At 41.4% G+C, this 16,776-nt stretch overlaps 1 protein-coding gene across 1 annotated transcript in view; it reads left to right on the top strand.

The window, feature by feature from the left end:
* The window catches only part of wdr90 (WD repeat domain 90), a 100,888-nt gene that overhangs the window by 66,744 nt on the left and 17,368 nt on the right, over positions 1 to 16,776 (top strand). The window contains exons 24-32 of the mRNA XM_038820874.1: positions 3,528 to 3,689; positions 4,331 to 4,459; positions 6,033 to 6,160; positions 6,441 to 6,478; positions 9,702 to 9,827; positions 12,040 to 12,219; positions 13,277 to 13,374; positions 14,391 to 14,487; positions 16,044 to 16,165. Of these exons, the coding sequence (XP_038676802.1) occupies positions 3,528 to 3,689; positions 4,331 to 4,459; positions 6,033 to 6,160; positions 6,441 to 6,478; positions 9,702 to 9,827; positions 12,040 to 12,219; positions 13,277 to 13,374; positions 14,391 to 14,487; positions 16,044 to 16,165 (1,080 nt within the window). The remainder of the gene's footprint in view (positions 1 to 3,527; positions 3,690 to 4,330; positions 4,460 to 6,032; positions 6,161 to 6,440; positions 6,479 to 9,701; positions 9,828 to 12,039; positions 12,220 to 13,276; positions 13,375 to 14,390; positions 14,488 to 16,043; positions 16,166 to 16,776) is intronic.

The raw sequence follows: 16,776 nt of genomic DNA, 5'->3' as shown, positions 1-16,776 counted from the left end.
TGCAAGTAGCTTCAAATAGTTTGGAAGTCTGTCTACCCCATCCCCCGGTTTCCGCTGATGTTATTCCGGCCTCTAGTGAACAGAAACACTCTGCTTGATGGTTACAAATGTTTCCCTTCCTGTGGAAAAACGTTTACTCTCCTTGATAGCTTTAAGCAGCAGTAATGTTTGGAGAATTATTCAGCTTCTGAGGGATTAAGGCTATAAAAACCTACGTGACAATTCTGTACTGAGTGTCTTTTTTCAGTTTCTCCTGCAAGCTGTGAGCGATGCAGGCAGGGGCACATATTTCTCATTCCTAGTTTTCCTAAGAAGGTGGTGCTGATCCTTCTTGAACCAGTGCAGTCCTTGTGATGATGATAGCTTCATGGTGTTAAATCAGAATTTTCAAGATGTGATCCTGATAGGGATGAAGGAACAGACTTTAAGAAATTGTCAGAGCACCTCGAATAGTGGCCATTCAAAATAGAGTGATCTGCATTTAGATAAATACGGCCAAAATTAGAAGGGAGAAAACTTAGATCACCCGTACTGTGCTTGTGGTAGAACACAGGGGCAGCAGGGTAGCATGGTGGTTAGCATAAATGCTTCACAGCTCCAGGGTCCCAGGTTCGATTCCCGGCTGGGTCACTGTCTGTGTGGAGTCTGCACGTCCTCCCCCTGTGTGCGTGGGTTTCCTCCGGGTGCTCCGGTTTCCTCCCACAGTCCAAAGATGTGCGGGTTAGGTGGATTGGCCATGCTAAATTGCCCGTAGTGTCCTAATAAAAGTAAGGTTAAGGGGGGGGTTGTTGGGTTACGGGTATAGGGTGGAAACGTGGGCTTGAGTAGGGTGATCATGGCTCGGCACAATATTGAGGGCCGAAGGGCCTGTTCTGTGCTGTACTGTTCTATGAACAAGGAGGTCTACACTTATCTCAACAAAATATTTAATTTTGTATGTAGTTCTCTGATGAAACAAAGCTAAAAGCAGTTTATAAATGAATGAGTTTCTTGATGGGCCCGGCAGGTCATGATGGGCGGGTTATTGATGATATTAAAAATAGAAATTATTAATGTGGGTCTCTGAATCAAAGGTTTGGTTTTGGAGGTAACAGTTAGATTGCATTTCAGTTTAGAACATCCCAAGTACGTCATGCTGTCATGGAGATGGGCTGTGGGAGTTAGGGAGGTGCCTTTGTTTAATTTATCTGTGTGTTTTGCTGACAGAAGGAAGCAGTTCAGTTTGGGAGCAGAAGAGACACTTGCAGCTCGTTGAGTTGAGGGAGCAAAGAGTTGAATGCTAGACAGTCCCGCACATTAAGCAAAGAAAATAATAACTTTATCATTCACCACATGGAATGCGGGTGGGAGTTGAGTTCAGTTTGGAGACCGGGTTCGTGAGGGAAAAAGAGGCTGGAAAACATGCCGAACCTGGATACAGAGGAAGAAACCCACAGTAGCCCTCATAGTAAAACAAGCAATTTAGCTTAGAATCTGCTCAAGAGCTGTGGAACAGCTGTTGACTGTAAAGTCCCAAATCTTACAAGAGAGCTGTGGAAAGTTTGGAGTTGGTCCGAAGAAAGTTGTATTCTTCAAGAACCTTATAAATAGCAAATACTTTCTGGGTGAGTCATAGTTGGAAAGGGGTAGATTTAGTTCGAGTTTAGCCTCGGGTACATGTGACTGTTTTATTGTGCTTTCCGATGTAAATATTGGTAGTTATCTGTGACAGTTTTAGTAATGTTTGCTTTACTTGATTCTTGTATAATAAAATTCATTTGTTTTAAGCCATGCAATCCTGTGACTTCTTTCAGTAAATAAAGTGGATTCCGAATTCTCTATGCAGATCGTAATAATACAGCTGGGCAACTTAAACTTCAGGTCAATAGTGACTGCCCCCCCCCCCCCCCTCCAAAATCCACCCACCCACGGTATTGTTGGGTCCAACCAACGCAGTATATCTTTACGGCAGTAAACTGAAAGCAAAATATTGCGGATGCTCAACATCTGAAATAAAACAGAAAATGCTGGTAAAACTCAGGTCAGAGAGCATCCGTGGAGTGAAAAAGTTAATGTTTTGAGTCCATTTGGCTCATCTTCAGAACTAAAGAGAGGGAGAAATGTGATGGATTTATATGTTTAAGAGGGGGGTGAAGCAAGTGGAACATAGAGACATAGAAAGCAGGAGGAGGCATACGTCCCTTTGAGCCTGCTCTGTCATTCATTATGATCATGAAGTAGAAGGTCTGGGATAGGTGTGAACTAGGTGTCATGTGAGAGTGCCTTTAAGAATTGGATGTTTAAGAAATGTATCTTTTAAGAAATAAAGCTGATCATATTACTGAAGTGATGTCACGGGGGAGCTGAGCTCACTTCTGCTTTTGGGAGTTTTAGTTTCAGTTTGAAGAAAGCTTGGGTGTGGCTGTGAGCTGCATTGCTGGTGATCTCTGCCATGAAGGACTATCTCTTAATCCTTTGGTGAAATCGGAATTGTAAAAAGGTCTCAGTATTGAATATAAATCTAATGTGCTTCATTTTGAAGGATTTGTTGTCTTTTGGATGTGCAAAGGAACAGTTTGCAGGATTGGGTAGTGTATTATTTTCGAGGTTATCTTTGAAGTAAGGGGTGTTAAGAGATCCAATGTTTATTTAAAAGGTTAATTTGAGTTCATGGAATAAACATTGTTTTGTTTTAAAAACCACGTGTCCATAATTGTAATATTACACCTGGGAACAAGCCGTGTGCTTCAAAAGCAACAATCCATTAAAGGTGGGGGTTGGTTGAACTTCATGATACGTTTTGGAGTTCTGAAAACACCTCTCCCATAACATAGGAGAGGTTGGTAAAGGATGTTTAGAGCACAAGACAAGCAAGTGTTAATGAAAATGTTGAGGCAGAAAGGTAAGATAGGAATGAAAGAACAACTAACTGAGGTTGGGTGTGTTGGACAAACGGTTGCATTTGGACAATTAAAATTTGGATTAAAAGAAGGGTCAAGATGGAGGAGAAAGTTCACAGTCTAATTAAATTGCCTCTTTGCGGAACACCTTCACTCGGTCTGCAAGCTTGGCTCCAACCTTCCTATCACTTGCCATTTCAACTCACCATCTTGCTCTCATGTCCACATATCTGTCCTTGGCCTGCTGCAATGTTCCAAACTGGAAGAACAGCACCTCATCTTCTGATAGACCTTTTGCAGCCTTCTGGACTCAACATTAGCATTGGGTGTTGATTTACTAAATGTGGCAGTGCTGTGATAGTGAATGCTAGCAACAAAGGGGAACACACTTCTACAATCATCTGCATCCTATATTAAAGCAAACATGATAAAATTAGTCATTAGCAACAGTTAATCCCTTTGTAAGTATGCTTTATTCAGGTTTCGTTAGTATTATGAAACGTTTCTACTTTAAATGAACCTTGCATTTATAGCTGGCACTCACTCTCAAGGTGTGACAACTGCAATATAGATTTATCTGTTTATCTGTGCCAGCTACATTGTAGTCACAGCAAGAATCCGTTTTCATCTATACTCCTTTTCTTGTAGATAATGCTTGTAGATGTCAGTATTCTGGACCTGGAGACGACCACCCTTGACACTGCTGTCAAAGTCTGCTATCCATCTGCTGCAATCGGACAGCTGTTAGTGACTACCTCCTCTAATAAGATACTGTGGCTAAATGCAAGGACTGGGAAATTGATTCGAGAGGTACATACCTGATATCATTTCTTAGTTAAACATGTATAGTTAGGGGGTACTTGCTACAATTACAATTGAAGAGCTGCAGCAAGAGTATACTACACTACAAGCTACAACAGAGCTTATCAAGTATTTGAGGGCTTTTCACAGTAACTTCATTGCAAGTCCACTTGTGACAATAAAGTTTATCATAAAAAATATATTTAGAATTCTTAACAATTTGTTTACAGTTGCCCCGGTGGCTTAGTTTGTTAGTTGGTTAAGGCAGCAAGTAATTGTCATAGACCAGGAATATTCTAGATTCAGTTCCTGAACTGTGCTAAGTTAATTGATCTTGGATTGAGGTGTCAATTTAGATTTATTATAAATTAAAATGTTGGGTTTTTATTTGCTAAGTTGGCAATTTAATTGTGTAGTCATGGTTTAATTTGTGTTTGCAGCCTTTGATTACACTACTTTGATTTATCCTTTTTTGATCAATGCTAATACCTTCTTTAATAAACTGGTAGTGGGAAAAAACGTTAGATATTGGATGAAGCATTACAGGCTCTAAACCAGAGCCTTAGTGGAGCATAGTAGACAGGTCTAGTCTCTTGGAGTTTGACAGAAAGTATACTCTTTGCAGTAATTGAACTTTCTTGTTCTAATAGATTTGTAATATACACAAGACGATTTCCTCATCTTTAGCTGTGAGTGAGGACATTCGATATCTACTGACAACTGGGGAGAAAGTCATTAAAATCTGGGATTATCATATGAAACAGGACATTAACTTCCAGGTATGGGATTTCAGTGTTAATATTTTTTGAACATGTTAGATCGACATTACTTCAGTACAAATACACAAGTGAAGTCTGGGTTTCGTTTGACATCTTATATACTGATACATTAAGGTAGAGAAATAATAAAGGAACTTTTTTTTTAAAAATTCAGTTGCCCTATTTCTCTCTCTCTTCCCCCGCCCCTGCATGAAACCTGATGTATGTCATCCAAAGCTAAAAGGATAGGTTAGAGTCAAGGTTTTGGGCATTTTATTATTGCAACTTTGTGCATCATCGAGAGCTTTCAGCCTTCTAGTACACCATAACAGAGCTCCATTACACTTCACCCGCTGTAGGGTCCTGGAAATACTTCACAGGGAGGTGGAGAACTGGTCGCGTTTGAGTTCCCTAATGGAATTAATTATGTCCAGGCATTCACAGTTATTGTTGTGAGATGCATTTCAATATTGTTTCAAAGTGTTATTTATTTGTAGCAATTTTAACGGCAAAATGCATCTGAAGGACAGCTGACTAAATTGAAGCAAGTTATTCGACCCTTGTATAAAACATTGGCAAGAGGAAGTGTTCATCGGTCAATATTAAGTGAAAAATCTGAAATGTCCCCTTATTGCAGTGCGTTAATGCACTTCATGTTGTAATTCTAAACCTTGTAAATCACCAAAGTTCTCTTTTCAGTCTCTAGTCTCTGTTGAACTGCCTCATATCAGCTAAGGCAGTATTGATACTACCACCGCACTTCATTTCATTGGGCTTGGATAGTAAAGAAAAAGTTGCCATGTTTTCCATCCTCTAATGTTTGTCCAATAATTACAGCTGGACAGTATATGGGTGAGCTCACAGATGGCAGGGTTATTTGCTTTTGGTGCTTTGCACAGATGAATAACATTTTAACACATTGTCTGGGCCCACATATAAGGAGAGGGCGCTTTAGCTGAGTAAGTGGCTTCTGACATTTGGACCTCTACCGCAGCAATGCCTCAGGAGAGGAAGGAAGAAATTGGAATTCAATTTAAAACAGACTGAAAATGAAGTATCTTGCTCATGACATTAGCCACAAATGCAATGTATTTATTTATTTTTTTTAATTAGAGTATCCAATTTTTTTCCAATTTAAGAGGCAATTTAGCATGTCCAATCCACCTGCCCTGCACATCTTTTTGAGTTGTGGGGTGAGACCCACGCAGACTCGGGGAGAATGTGCAAACTCCACACGGACAGTGACCCAGAGTCAGGATTTGAACCCGGGTCCTTAACGCCATGAGGTAGCAGTGCTAATCATTGCGGTACGGTGCCGCCCCCAAATACACTATGTATAAACACATATAAGTAATAGGTACTCCCATCTGATGATGTACATCTGAAACCAACTTTGGATGTCAAATGAGATGCTAAGTAAGTTTTATGTTCATTGTTGCACGACAGTTGATTCTGCATTGCTGGATATCAATTTCAGGAAGACTTGTCTTATTTTCTAGCTGATTGGATAAACTGATATGCTGTGAAAACTGATTTTGCTTCATGTCATTCAGTTTTATCGACTGCAATGCATTTATGTTCTTTTTTTAACCAGTTGTTCATTGGTCACTCTGAAACAATTCGGCAAGCTACATTCACTCCAGACCAGCTAAGCGTAATCAGTGTTGGCGATGCGATCTTTGTTTGGGATTTTCTTGCTTCCGGACCCGACCAAGAGACCAAGTAAGTAAACCAGCATTGGTGTTGGTCCTTGCTGGAATGTGTTGGTACTTAAAAGGGGGCTTGTAGGCCCCAGCTATTTTGGTAAGATTTTAATGTTTTGCTCTATGTACTTTTGTTCCCTGGAGTGAAACAGTTCTGAAAGTTTCTGTTCTTTGGAACAATGTAAAAATTGAGACAAGTTGGTAAGGAATGCAGCGGCCAGCATACTTTTGGGATGTGTTGTTTGTTAATAGGTTATTATTAACCCTAATTTGTTTTTATTTTTTTTCTTCCTTGGCAGCCATTCCTCAATTCAGCCAATTGCCCTTCATGGAGCTGGTGAGTTTTCAGCACTGAAAAATTATTGATTTCAATCTGAGTAATCTTAAACCTTGTGGAAAATGGTCATAACAGCACAGAAAGAGACCATTCTACCCACGCTGGACTCTCTGCAAAATGACCCACTCATTCAGCCCCAATCCCTCACTCTCTCCCATAGCCATTCAATTTTATTTCCCTCAAGTGCCCATCCAATTTCCTTTTGCATACTATTGTCGTCCTTGATCCACCGCTCCTTGGACCGTGAGTTCCAGGTCTTTTGAAAATGAAAATACCATTCAGTACGTTAAAAACCTCTTCCTCATATCTTCCTCGCATCCCTTATAATAATCTTTATTAGTGTCACAAGTAGACTTACATTCATACTGTAATGAAGTTACTGTGAAAACCCCCGAGTCGCCACATTCCGGCGCCTGTTCAGGTACACAGAGGGAGAATTTAGAATGTCCAAATTATCTAACAGCATGTCTTTCGGGACTTGTGGGGGGAAAACGGAACACCCAGAGGAAACCCACACAGGCACGGAGAGTGTGTGCAGACTCCGCAAACCAAATCCGGGTCCCTGGCGCTGTGAAGCAGCAGTGCTAACCACTGAGCTACCGTGCTGCCCATTTACATATAATTATTATGCAGTGGTCCCTAGCATTGAACCTTTTGGGAACACTATTATCTCCCAACTTCCCGGTTTGAGAAACAACCATTTACTTTTTAGTCTTTCACAGGGCATGAATGTGGCTGGCTAGGTCAACAATTTTATTGTCTATCCTTAATTGCTCTGAGAGGGTGGTTATGAGCTGCTGCCTTGAACTGCTGCAACCATGTGCGGGATCCTTGTTTTCTGTCAATTATTTATCCAACACCCCATTGCATGAGTAACATTTTTGTTAACCCATCTTTTATGCAGTATTTGGTGAAACAGTTGCTTACAAATCACATGGACACCATCCATTGCTTTCCCTTCATTAACCTTCACTGTTGCTCCATCAACAAATTCAATTAGATTCGTCGAACACAATGTGCCGTTACAATTTGGTGATGGCTTTCTATAATTGGCCTATACATCTTCAAATGCCTGTTGATTTTTTCCCCCCCAATTATTGTTTCCTAAAACCGTACCCACTCTTAACTTGTAGTTACTAGTCTTTGCACCCTTTCTTGAATAAAGGTGTCACATTGTCATTCTTGAATCCTCTGGCATGTACCATATCTAAGGATGATTGGAAGTTTATGGAAAGTCCTTCTATCTCCATTCCCACTTGGTCTCCTGCCTCCAGACTAGATGACATTTCCAGTACATCCTTCCCATCAATTCTTCATCCATCTATTACCTCTATCATCCCTGTTTGTACTGTCAGCATTCTCTTCCTTGTAACAATCGATACTAAAAGTACTTATCAAGTATTCTAGCCTTGCCTCCACTTTTTAAAAAATCTGTACGTGGGTACTAGACATAGAATTTACAGTGCAGTGCAGTACATGTGACACCCTTTTGTCCCCTAATCAATCCCACAGTACCTCCCACTTATTGCATGCCAGTAATTGATTTTCAGGTTCCCTTTAATGTTTTTAAAAAATAAATTTAGAGCACCCAATTATTTTTTCCAATTAGGGGCAAATTAACACGGCCAATCCACCTATTCGCACATCTTTGGGTTGTGAGGGTGAAACCTTGTGGGGGTGAAACCAACAGATATGGGGAGAATGTGCAAACTCCACACGGACAGTGTATCAGTCCCTTTAATGTTAACTATCCTCAAGTTGTTTCTTTGCCTACCTTATTTTCCTCTTCTATGATTTGGACTTATTGTGTATTATTTATTATCCTGCTAGTTCTTGGGTTCTCTTGTTTCTGAGGCAATATTTTAATTCCTACTAATTATTGGTTATTGACTTTCCAATTAATCCCTTCCTTATCTGAGGTATTTGGAAGCAACAAAGAAAGATACAAACCGGAATGTCAGACCGATAAAGCTGCAGAACTTCTTTGTGATTACTTTCTGTGACCATAATACAAATTTTTTTTAAAATTTAGAGTACCCAATTCATTTTTTCCAATTAAGGGGCAATTTAGCGTGGCCAATTCACCTACTCTGCACATCTTTGGGTTGTGGGGGCTAAACCCATGCAGACACCGGGAGAATGCGCAAACTCCACACTGACAGTGACCCAGAACCGGGATCGAACCTGGGACCTCGGCGCCGTGAGGTAACAGTGCTAACCACTGTGCCACCATGCTGCCAGTGTCCCTAGTATTCATCAGTGTAGAGAGAGGGTACCTCACCTCACAGACATTTAGTATTTCCAGAGGCTCTGCTCTGAGCAGGCACAGTGGCACCACTAAGATGTGATAATGTCTGATGTATTTCAAAGAATGTTACCTCATAAGCACTCAGAGTATCTACGGCATGCTTTTGGTGGTACTTGCAAGAAAACTTGCCAAATGTATTCTGATTGTATATGTCAAGATATCATTGACTTTGGCACGTGACCTGAGAAATGTCCAGGTCATCAGGACATCAGATGTGCAGTCATGCTATCTTTTGCAAGGATACCTGTAGTTGATGTGCTCTATAGATGGCACACTCAGTGACAATAATGGCCAACTGCATCCTGAAATTTGGCTCTACCTCTTGTTGATGCATGCAGACCTGTGTGGATAGTGCAGGCATCTGATAGAGGGAATCCTTCCTTATGATGTCTCCATTAGACATGCATGGGTTTCTTCCCACAGTCCAAAGATGGCAGGTCAGGTGGATAGGCCACGCTAAATTGCCCCTTATTGTCCACATATGTGCAGATTAGGTGAGTTACGGGGATGAGCTGGTGACTGGGCCTAGGTGGGGTGCTCTTTCAGAGGGTCGGCGCCGACTCAATGGGCCGAATGGCCCCATTCTGTATTGTAGGAATTCTGTCGTTCTATCTGTTTCAACTTCAGCAGCCATCAAATGATAAGTGCTGGGGTTTATAGACTCACACCTGAATCCTGGGCTTTTACCTTCATTTTTGCCAGTTACTTTAGCAGCTTACACCATGCAGAGGAAATGTCTGTCCCTCCACTCTCCCCACAGAATGGTAACTACGATTGCAGATTGCAAACTTGTGTCCAAAAACACATTTGTTTAGAAGGGTATATTTCCCATTTGTGTTTGTATTCATGATAAGCACCATTTTTCACCTGAAAAGCATTAAGCAATGAATCTAATTCTCCTTTTTTAAATTTTAGAATCTCCTCAATTGCAGAGGGCAGTGAGCTGTTCCAAACAATGGGATGCCTCGCCAGTCAGTACCGTCCCCATTTCTTCCCCACCAAAGCTCAACTTTAGTGCTGTTGAAAGAAATGAACAGGATGGTGAGTAGTACTAAGGGCAATTCAGGGTTCCACCAGTCACTGGGTGGGGATAGAATTTACAACGTTCTATTACAGTCATTGTGGAAGCTGTATTTAGCTGGTATTTATTGATTTAACAGGTGCTACTGGTTCGGGTGAAGCCGGGTCTTCAAACAATTTCAGTCAGCTTATCACACCAAGTGAGATTACTTTAGTGATTAGATTCTGGATGCAACTACCAACAAATAGAAGCAGTGCTATGTTGAGACACCCTTTTTAAAAAAAAAACCTCAAGTTTTACAGCACAGAAAGAGGCTCTGCGTCCCATCATGTTTGCATGGCCATCAAGCACCAGTCTAGTCTAATCCATTTTTCCAGCACTTTGTCCGTAGCCTTGATCAGTCTCACTTTGCGGACTTTGATAAAAGCCTTACTGAAATCCATGTAGACTACAACTGCACTGTCCTCATCTACACACCTAGTCACCTCAGAAAATTCAATCAAATTTGTTCGATCTGTTGGTTACTTGCCGTTTTAGGTTTACCATCCACTGCTCCTAACAGGAAAATTGCATTGAACTAACTCACTTGCTGTAAACCATGAGGAATATCATGATAAGATTAAAATTACCCAATAATTGTCTTTTGACATTTTTGTTAAAAAATTGTTCCAAAGTTATTTGAAGGCTTCTGCCTGTTTTAAAGCTCACTTTCTAAGGGTTGAAATAGAAATATCACGGCCGGGATTCTCCGACGCTCCCGGGGGCGGGAGATGCGAATCCGGCCCCGCCGCCCGATGCAGGCTTCCATATTCTCCGGCGCCGATTTTAGGGCGACGGCGGGATTCCCACCACACCAGTCGGGGGCCGTTGACTGCGATTCTCCGGGCTCCGATGGGCCGAGTGGCCGTCAAGTTTTGCCCAACTGCGCCGGCGTTGATTACTCACCTCCACAGGCGGGACCTGCAGGTAAGTGTGGCGAGGGCCGTCCTGGGGGTGGGGGCGGGGGTATCCGACCCGGGGTGGTGGGGTGGGTGCACGGTGGCCTGGCCCGCGATCAGGGCCTACTGATCTGTGGCGGGCTGGTTCCGTGGGGACCTTCTTTACTCCGCGCCAGGCCGCTATAGGCTCCACCATATTGTCCGGGGGCCGGCACGGAGAAGGGAGCCCCCCCCGCATGCGTGTAATCGTGGGTGGGCCTGATAATGAGATGCAAAACGGGTTCTCAGTGGTGCGCGGCGCAATGATACCAGATTGATGGGGACGGAGCTTTGTGATCACCACCAACCGGCCACCTGCCCGCGATTTCAGGCGGCGGGAGCTATTCTTGGCCCTTATCGCCGTGTCCCAAGGGATTTCCGCCGCGGGCAACAGAGAATCCCGCCATCTTCTTCCATTTGATATTTAGGAAAATTAAATCAAAAATTGCTCCTTGACGATAATTAATTTTGCTTTAATTTAAAAGTTGAGAGGACTTCAATTTATTTTTCCAACTGAATTAAAACCTTGTTGGTCAATAAATTTGAAATATGGGGTTCCTCCTTATCGGTTATTGTATATCTCAGTTGCAACAAGCTACTCCTTAAATTAAAATTCCAAATTTGGTTCTAAAGTAATTATTTCTGTGAAAGATGAACCGCATTCAAGAGACATTTGTATATAGACCTAGGCAATCAATCTAAACTTTTGATCTTCTCAGACCATTTTTGTTGATATGGGAAAGTATTTATTAAGACCTGATTAATAAGTCAGCAAAGGCGCGCATAACCCCTGTCCATGTCCCCCCATCCCGCCAATGTCTGAACCCCACATTCCATGTACTATTAGAAACTTCCTTCTCCCTTTCCAATGTGTACCAATTTAAACTCACATGCTTATGACAGCTATTGCCATAAATCGTCCTTCCTTTGTACTGCTCCTTCTGCACTTTGAGGCTGGAGTCGGGGGCATGCTTCGCTTCTTCAGTCTCACCCAACCTGATTCAGGAAGGTCGGGCAAGAAAGGTGCTATCCATTTTAAGCGCGGGTAAATCGCTCCAGAATGTTAATCCACCGCAGACTGCCATTCCGAAGAAGTCATGAGCCATCCTGATCTGCCCTAATAACTCCTCTCCTTAGTTGTCACAGTTGCTATTTTGTTGTTTAATATGTGATTTATGACTAAACATCAAGTGACACTTCCTGTTAATTGAGTTGACATATTCTAACAGTTTATGCTGGATTTTTTCCTTCCAAGTCTTCTTGATAGATGCTGAGCACAGAGATGACCACAATCAAAAACATGACTCAATCTCCGTTCAAGGAATTGGAGACTCCGTTCTGCAAGTCCATGAAAACATGCATTGTGGAGAGGATGTGTCACCTCTTTTGAGGCCTGTTTCTCTTCAGGAGCACCAGGAAGAGCTGGAAGAACCAGGTAACACAGCAGATGCAAATCACCACTGTCCCTTGCTTAATCCCCCTGCTCCACCTTACCTCAGCTAGTCATTATCCTCGGCTTATTCTATAATTAACCATTAGGAGAAATTGCACAGCTGGTTTGAACAGATCCTTCTCTTTTGGATACTTTGTTCTTCCACTTGTCTGTGTGTAAGAAGGTGCAATGTATGTAATTCCGTTTATAGTTTTGAGTTGCAAGTCATTTTATTAAATGTTATAAAAGGTTAATTGGATTTTTTGAAACCTTGCATTTTAATGGTCATCAGGCAATAGGTTGGTGACACTAAAAGTTGTTACAATTGGGAGGAATATGTTGCATTCAGAGGTACATAAACTGAATTGACAAATTTAATTATCTGGATCTTTGGGCTTGCCGATTGATGTAGACTTGCTCTGGATATCACCAGTAACCTAGAGAGCTTAGTTCTTAAATTTGAAATCAAGTATGCAGTGAAACAACGCTGCATTAAGTTATCAACTCACTATTGGCAAGAATTGTTGCCTAAAGTACACAAGGAAAAGTGAGAGCTGATAGTGTCAGAGGTTTGTGCCTTGGTTTGCTCTCTCTTTGTTTCTACCAGTGACCACAGCAGTTTGAACAGAGTTGAAGAAACTCATCCCACCTGATTAATATATAAAGTTTTTTACAATTTCATTTACAGATCTTCCAGGAAAGGGTTGAAAACATCTTGATCTTCCTTTCAAAGGAACAAAATGGATTTTGCTTTCTTCTCCTTCTGTATGCATCAAATAATGCTATAATTTCTTTCTAAAGCTCCACTAAGCACATTCTACAGATTGACCACTTGAATGCAGCCCATTTATCTGCGTATCTAACATGGATAGGATGATTACTCCTCTGTGTGTCTGTGATTCATATTTAGAATGGCCTCTGTAAATTTATTAAACAAGTGTATCTGGGAAGAGTATATTTTAAATCAAAACTCTGTCCATTGCTATTGATCTCAAAAATGTACGGAGTTGTAGACCTTTACTTGAGTGCATTTAAAGTTTAACTCGCTGTTCTTTCATAGCATCCCTGGTTGGAGATGGTGATTTTCCACACAATTATACACGACCAGATTCATACAAACATTTCGCTGCTCAGTTCAAAACCTCGTCTGTATCTCAGGTACAATTAATGCCCTTTATTCCTGTATTTCTATATAGCTGCAGTATGAGAAGGCCCAGAGCTAGCTCAAATGGCTGGTATTTTTTATAGCTTTGAGGATGTTTTCACTCTATATCCAGTTCCATCCAAATACCTGCAAACCTGGACAAGAAAGTACCATCATAGTCGAGAACCCTGTCTGGGCTCTCTGGGTCAGGGTTTCAGACTTGACAAGACCTGAGAATGAGTTATGGCTGAGAGGGGACTGTGTTGTGTTGATCTGTTTGGAGTTGACCAAGCATCACCCACAAGCAATCTGTAGCCGAAAGTTGATTGAGTTCCTTATCATTGTCTGCCAGACAACCATGTAGATAAGAAGCCCTTTTTTATCTCCATATTTGAAGCTTTATCTTCAGATTGCTGCAGAATAAAGAGATGGAGATTGCACGGCTTTTTATGCGTATGTTTTCAAAACGGCAGCAACATCTGACTCTGAATTTGGCTAAAATTAAGCGTGATAATGTCAGATTCCTATTTGCTAGGCTGCGGACGTCGCTTCGAACCAAATAAGTGATCTGCCACTTTTTAAAAATTCTCCCTATTGGGCAGCAACAGTTGATTGGCTCCCGGGTTGGAGCTAGCTGAGCAAACAGACTGTAGTTGCTTCCATAATTACTTACGCTTTTCCTACAACAGACATTGGGCACACCCTTTTCTGCAGTGCTAAATATGCAATCCCCACCAGGCTATTAGACTTGTGTTTTCAAAGTAACTTTTCAAATGTTATTGTGGAATTTGCCTGTGCTTTGTGGAAAACTAGTGGGATCTATGCTCGGATTGCTGTCCTAGACTCTGCTTGGAAATGCATGTATCTGAGAAACAGAATCAAGCTTGGATGTCGTGCCCTCTGCACTCCGTAGTGAAATAGCTTGATAATGCACATCATTCGGTTTGGAAAAAATTAAATATTGTCTATTGCATGCGTCAAATAATACCAAAGGTTATGTGAATAAACTTAATGACCTCTCACTGAATAGGCTGCCCTTCCTGATGTGAAGGAAGATCTGAAGCTAAAAGTAGTAATTGGATACAATGGAAATGGAAGAGGAAATATGGTCTGGAATCCTGATACAGGTAATTGTTAGAACACGATCTAAAATGGATGCAGTGATTCAGTGGAAAAGATGTTGTTGCTTGAAATCAGAATGTGGGTAATCAGTCTGATATGTATGATCTGGAAAGGAAGCACAAACATGCAAAAAATGTTACGCTATGTTTATTGCCGCTATACTTGCCTTGAGATGCTTACACAATTGATACTTGCGTTTGCATCTGCAATGGCTTTCCTTTTCAGTTTACCTTGTCCATCAGCTCTGATGGTTATCAAGCATATAACTGAGTTATGATATGAATGAATTCTCAGTTTTTAACCCGGTATGCTTTGCCTGTACAATAGCTATCATTGAGTTGTATACTAAAATAGAATAGAATCCTTACAATGCAGAAGGAGGCCATTCGGCCCATTGAGTCTGCACTAACCCGTGGAAAGAGCACCCTACCTAGGCCTGCACCCCCACCCTATCCTCGTAACCCAGTAACCACACCTGATCTTTTGGACACTATGGAGCAATTTAGCATGGCCAATCCACCTAACCTGCACATCTTTGGACTGTGGGAGGAAACCGGAGCACCCGGAGGAAACCCACACAGACACAGGGATAAAGTGCAAACTCCACACAGACCTTTACCCAAGGTTGGAAGTGAACACGGTCCCCGGCTAGTTGTGCTATGCAAAATTGTGTTAGTTGTGCACTGTTATTAAAAATGCTGAAAATAAACCCGTCATGGCGTTATTTTAATAAAACATAATTATATTAAATTTGCATTTTAGTTCTGATGAAACTTTCTGCTGATGAGGTTTTCAAACCAGGTCTGAGGTTTAAGGCCCTGGTCTATATTAAGTTAGCTGATCACTGTGTGCTCAGACACAATACTGGCAAAGAAATTAGCTGGGCTCCAGTTCTTGTCCATTTTCCAATGACATTTATTGGAAAGAGCACCTATGTAGATGTCAGGTTGGAATTGAGGTTATGATATTTATTGTACAATTAAATAACCACCTTTTGAAAATTCACATACATGAATAGCAATCACTTGGACAAGGTAGTTGAAGGTTGCAGGTCCTTCTTGAAATGTACTTATCCCTTTCAGTAGGAAATTAAAAGGTTTTTCTACAATTCAAAGTGAAAGCTGGATACGGTTTCTTTTTTTTCTTAATTTAGAGTACCCAGTTCATTTTTTTCCAATTAAGGGGCAATTTAGCATGGCTAATCCACCTACCCTGCACATCTTTGGGTTCTGGGGGTGAGATCCACGCAGACACGGAGAGAATGTGCAAACTCCACACAGACAGTGACCCGGGGCCGGGATCGAGCCTGGGTCTTCGGCGCCGTGAGGCAGCAGTGCTAACCACTGCGCCATCGTACCCCCCCCCTGCCAATTGCAGTTTCATGTATTCAATTCATGTACCAAAATGCCCAGTGAAATACAGCTTTTGCATCCAGTTGTAACCTGTATCTGGCTCAGCAGCTTGTTGCATTCTCTTTACCAGTGACTTAGTAAATTTTCAAAAGCTTGGACATTGTCTCACCATTGCTTTGATTCTCCTTCTTTCTGTTTGTCTCTCCCAGCACTCTTTGCATATTCCTGCGGCTGTTTGGTGGTGATTGAGGACTTGCATTCTGGATCTCAGAGGCACTTAATTGGTCACAAGGAGGAAATCTCCACTATTGCAGTTAGCCATGATGCACAGGTACACTTGGGCTGGATTTATTTAAAATTGAATCTGGTCACTCGTGAATGACAGGCTACCTCAAGTTAATTATGTTCCATTTGGCTGTGAATTGTTACGATCCCAGTTGATATAACTGGGTGGGAAGATTCCAGAATGGAACCCTGGCTCAAAAAGTGGAGGAACAGTGTCACAGAACTGCTGATTAGTTTTAACAAGAAATCAAAAAATTTTAAACATGAAAAAAGTTGGATTATGATACCATACGCCTTTACTTCCCTCCTCCTTAGTTTAACAGTTGCACACCGATTTTAAGATTAACATAGATTATAAAGTACATCTTAAAGTACAATGATCTCATTAACATACACTGTCTTTTTTAAGCATACGAGATAACTGGTAAGACACACTCCTCTCTGAACCCAAGTGAATGTGGATTTCTCCTCAAAATTCCCCCACTGAACTCCAGCCCCACATGAGTTTCAAATTCCACTTTCAAAAGGGGAGAGTAAAGGAAAATTGTATTGTAATCAAACTTTTCATGTTTAATCATTTTTTTTTTCATTTAAAAAGTAATTAGCAGTCCTGTGACTCTGCACGTTTTCCATGAAAAGTAGAAGTTATGGTCTTTT

This window comes from Scyliorhinus canicula, chromosome 15 (genome assembly GCF_902713615.1).
Source record: "Scyliorhinus canicula chromosome 15, sScyCan1.1, whole genome shotgun sequence".
Classification (NCBI taxonomy): domain Eukaryota; kingdom Metazoa; phylum Chordata; class Chondrichthyes; order Carcharhiniformes; family Scyliorhinidae; genus Scyliorhinus; species Scyliorhinus canicula.
This window is presented reverse-complemented; position numbering and strand designations above follow the sequence as displayed.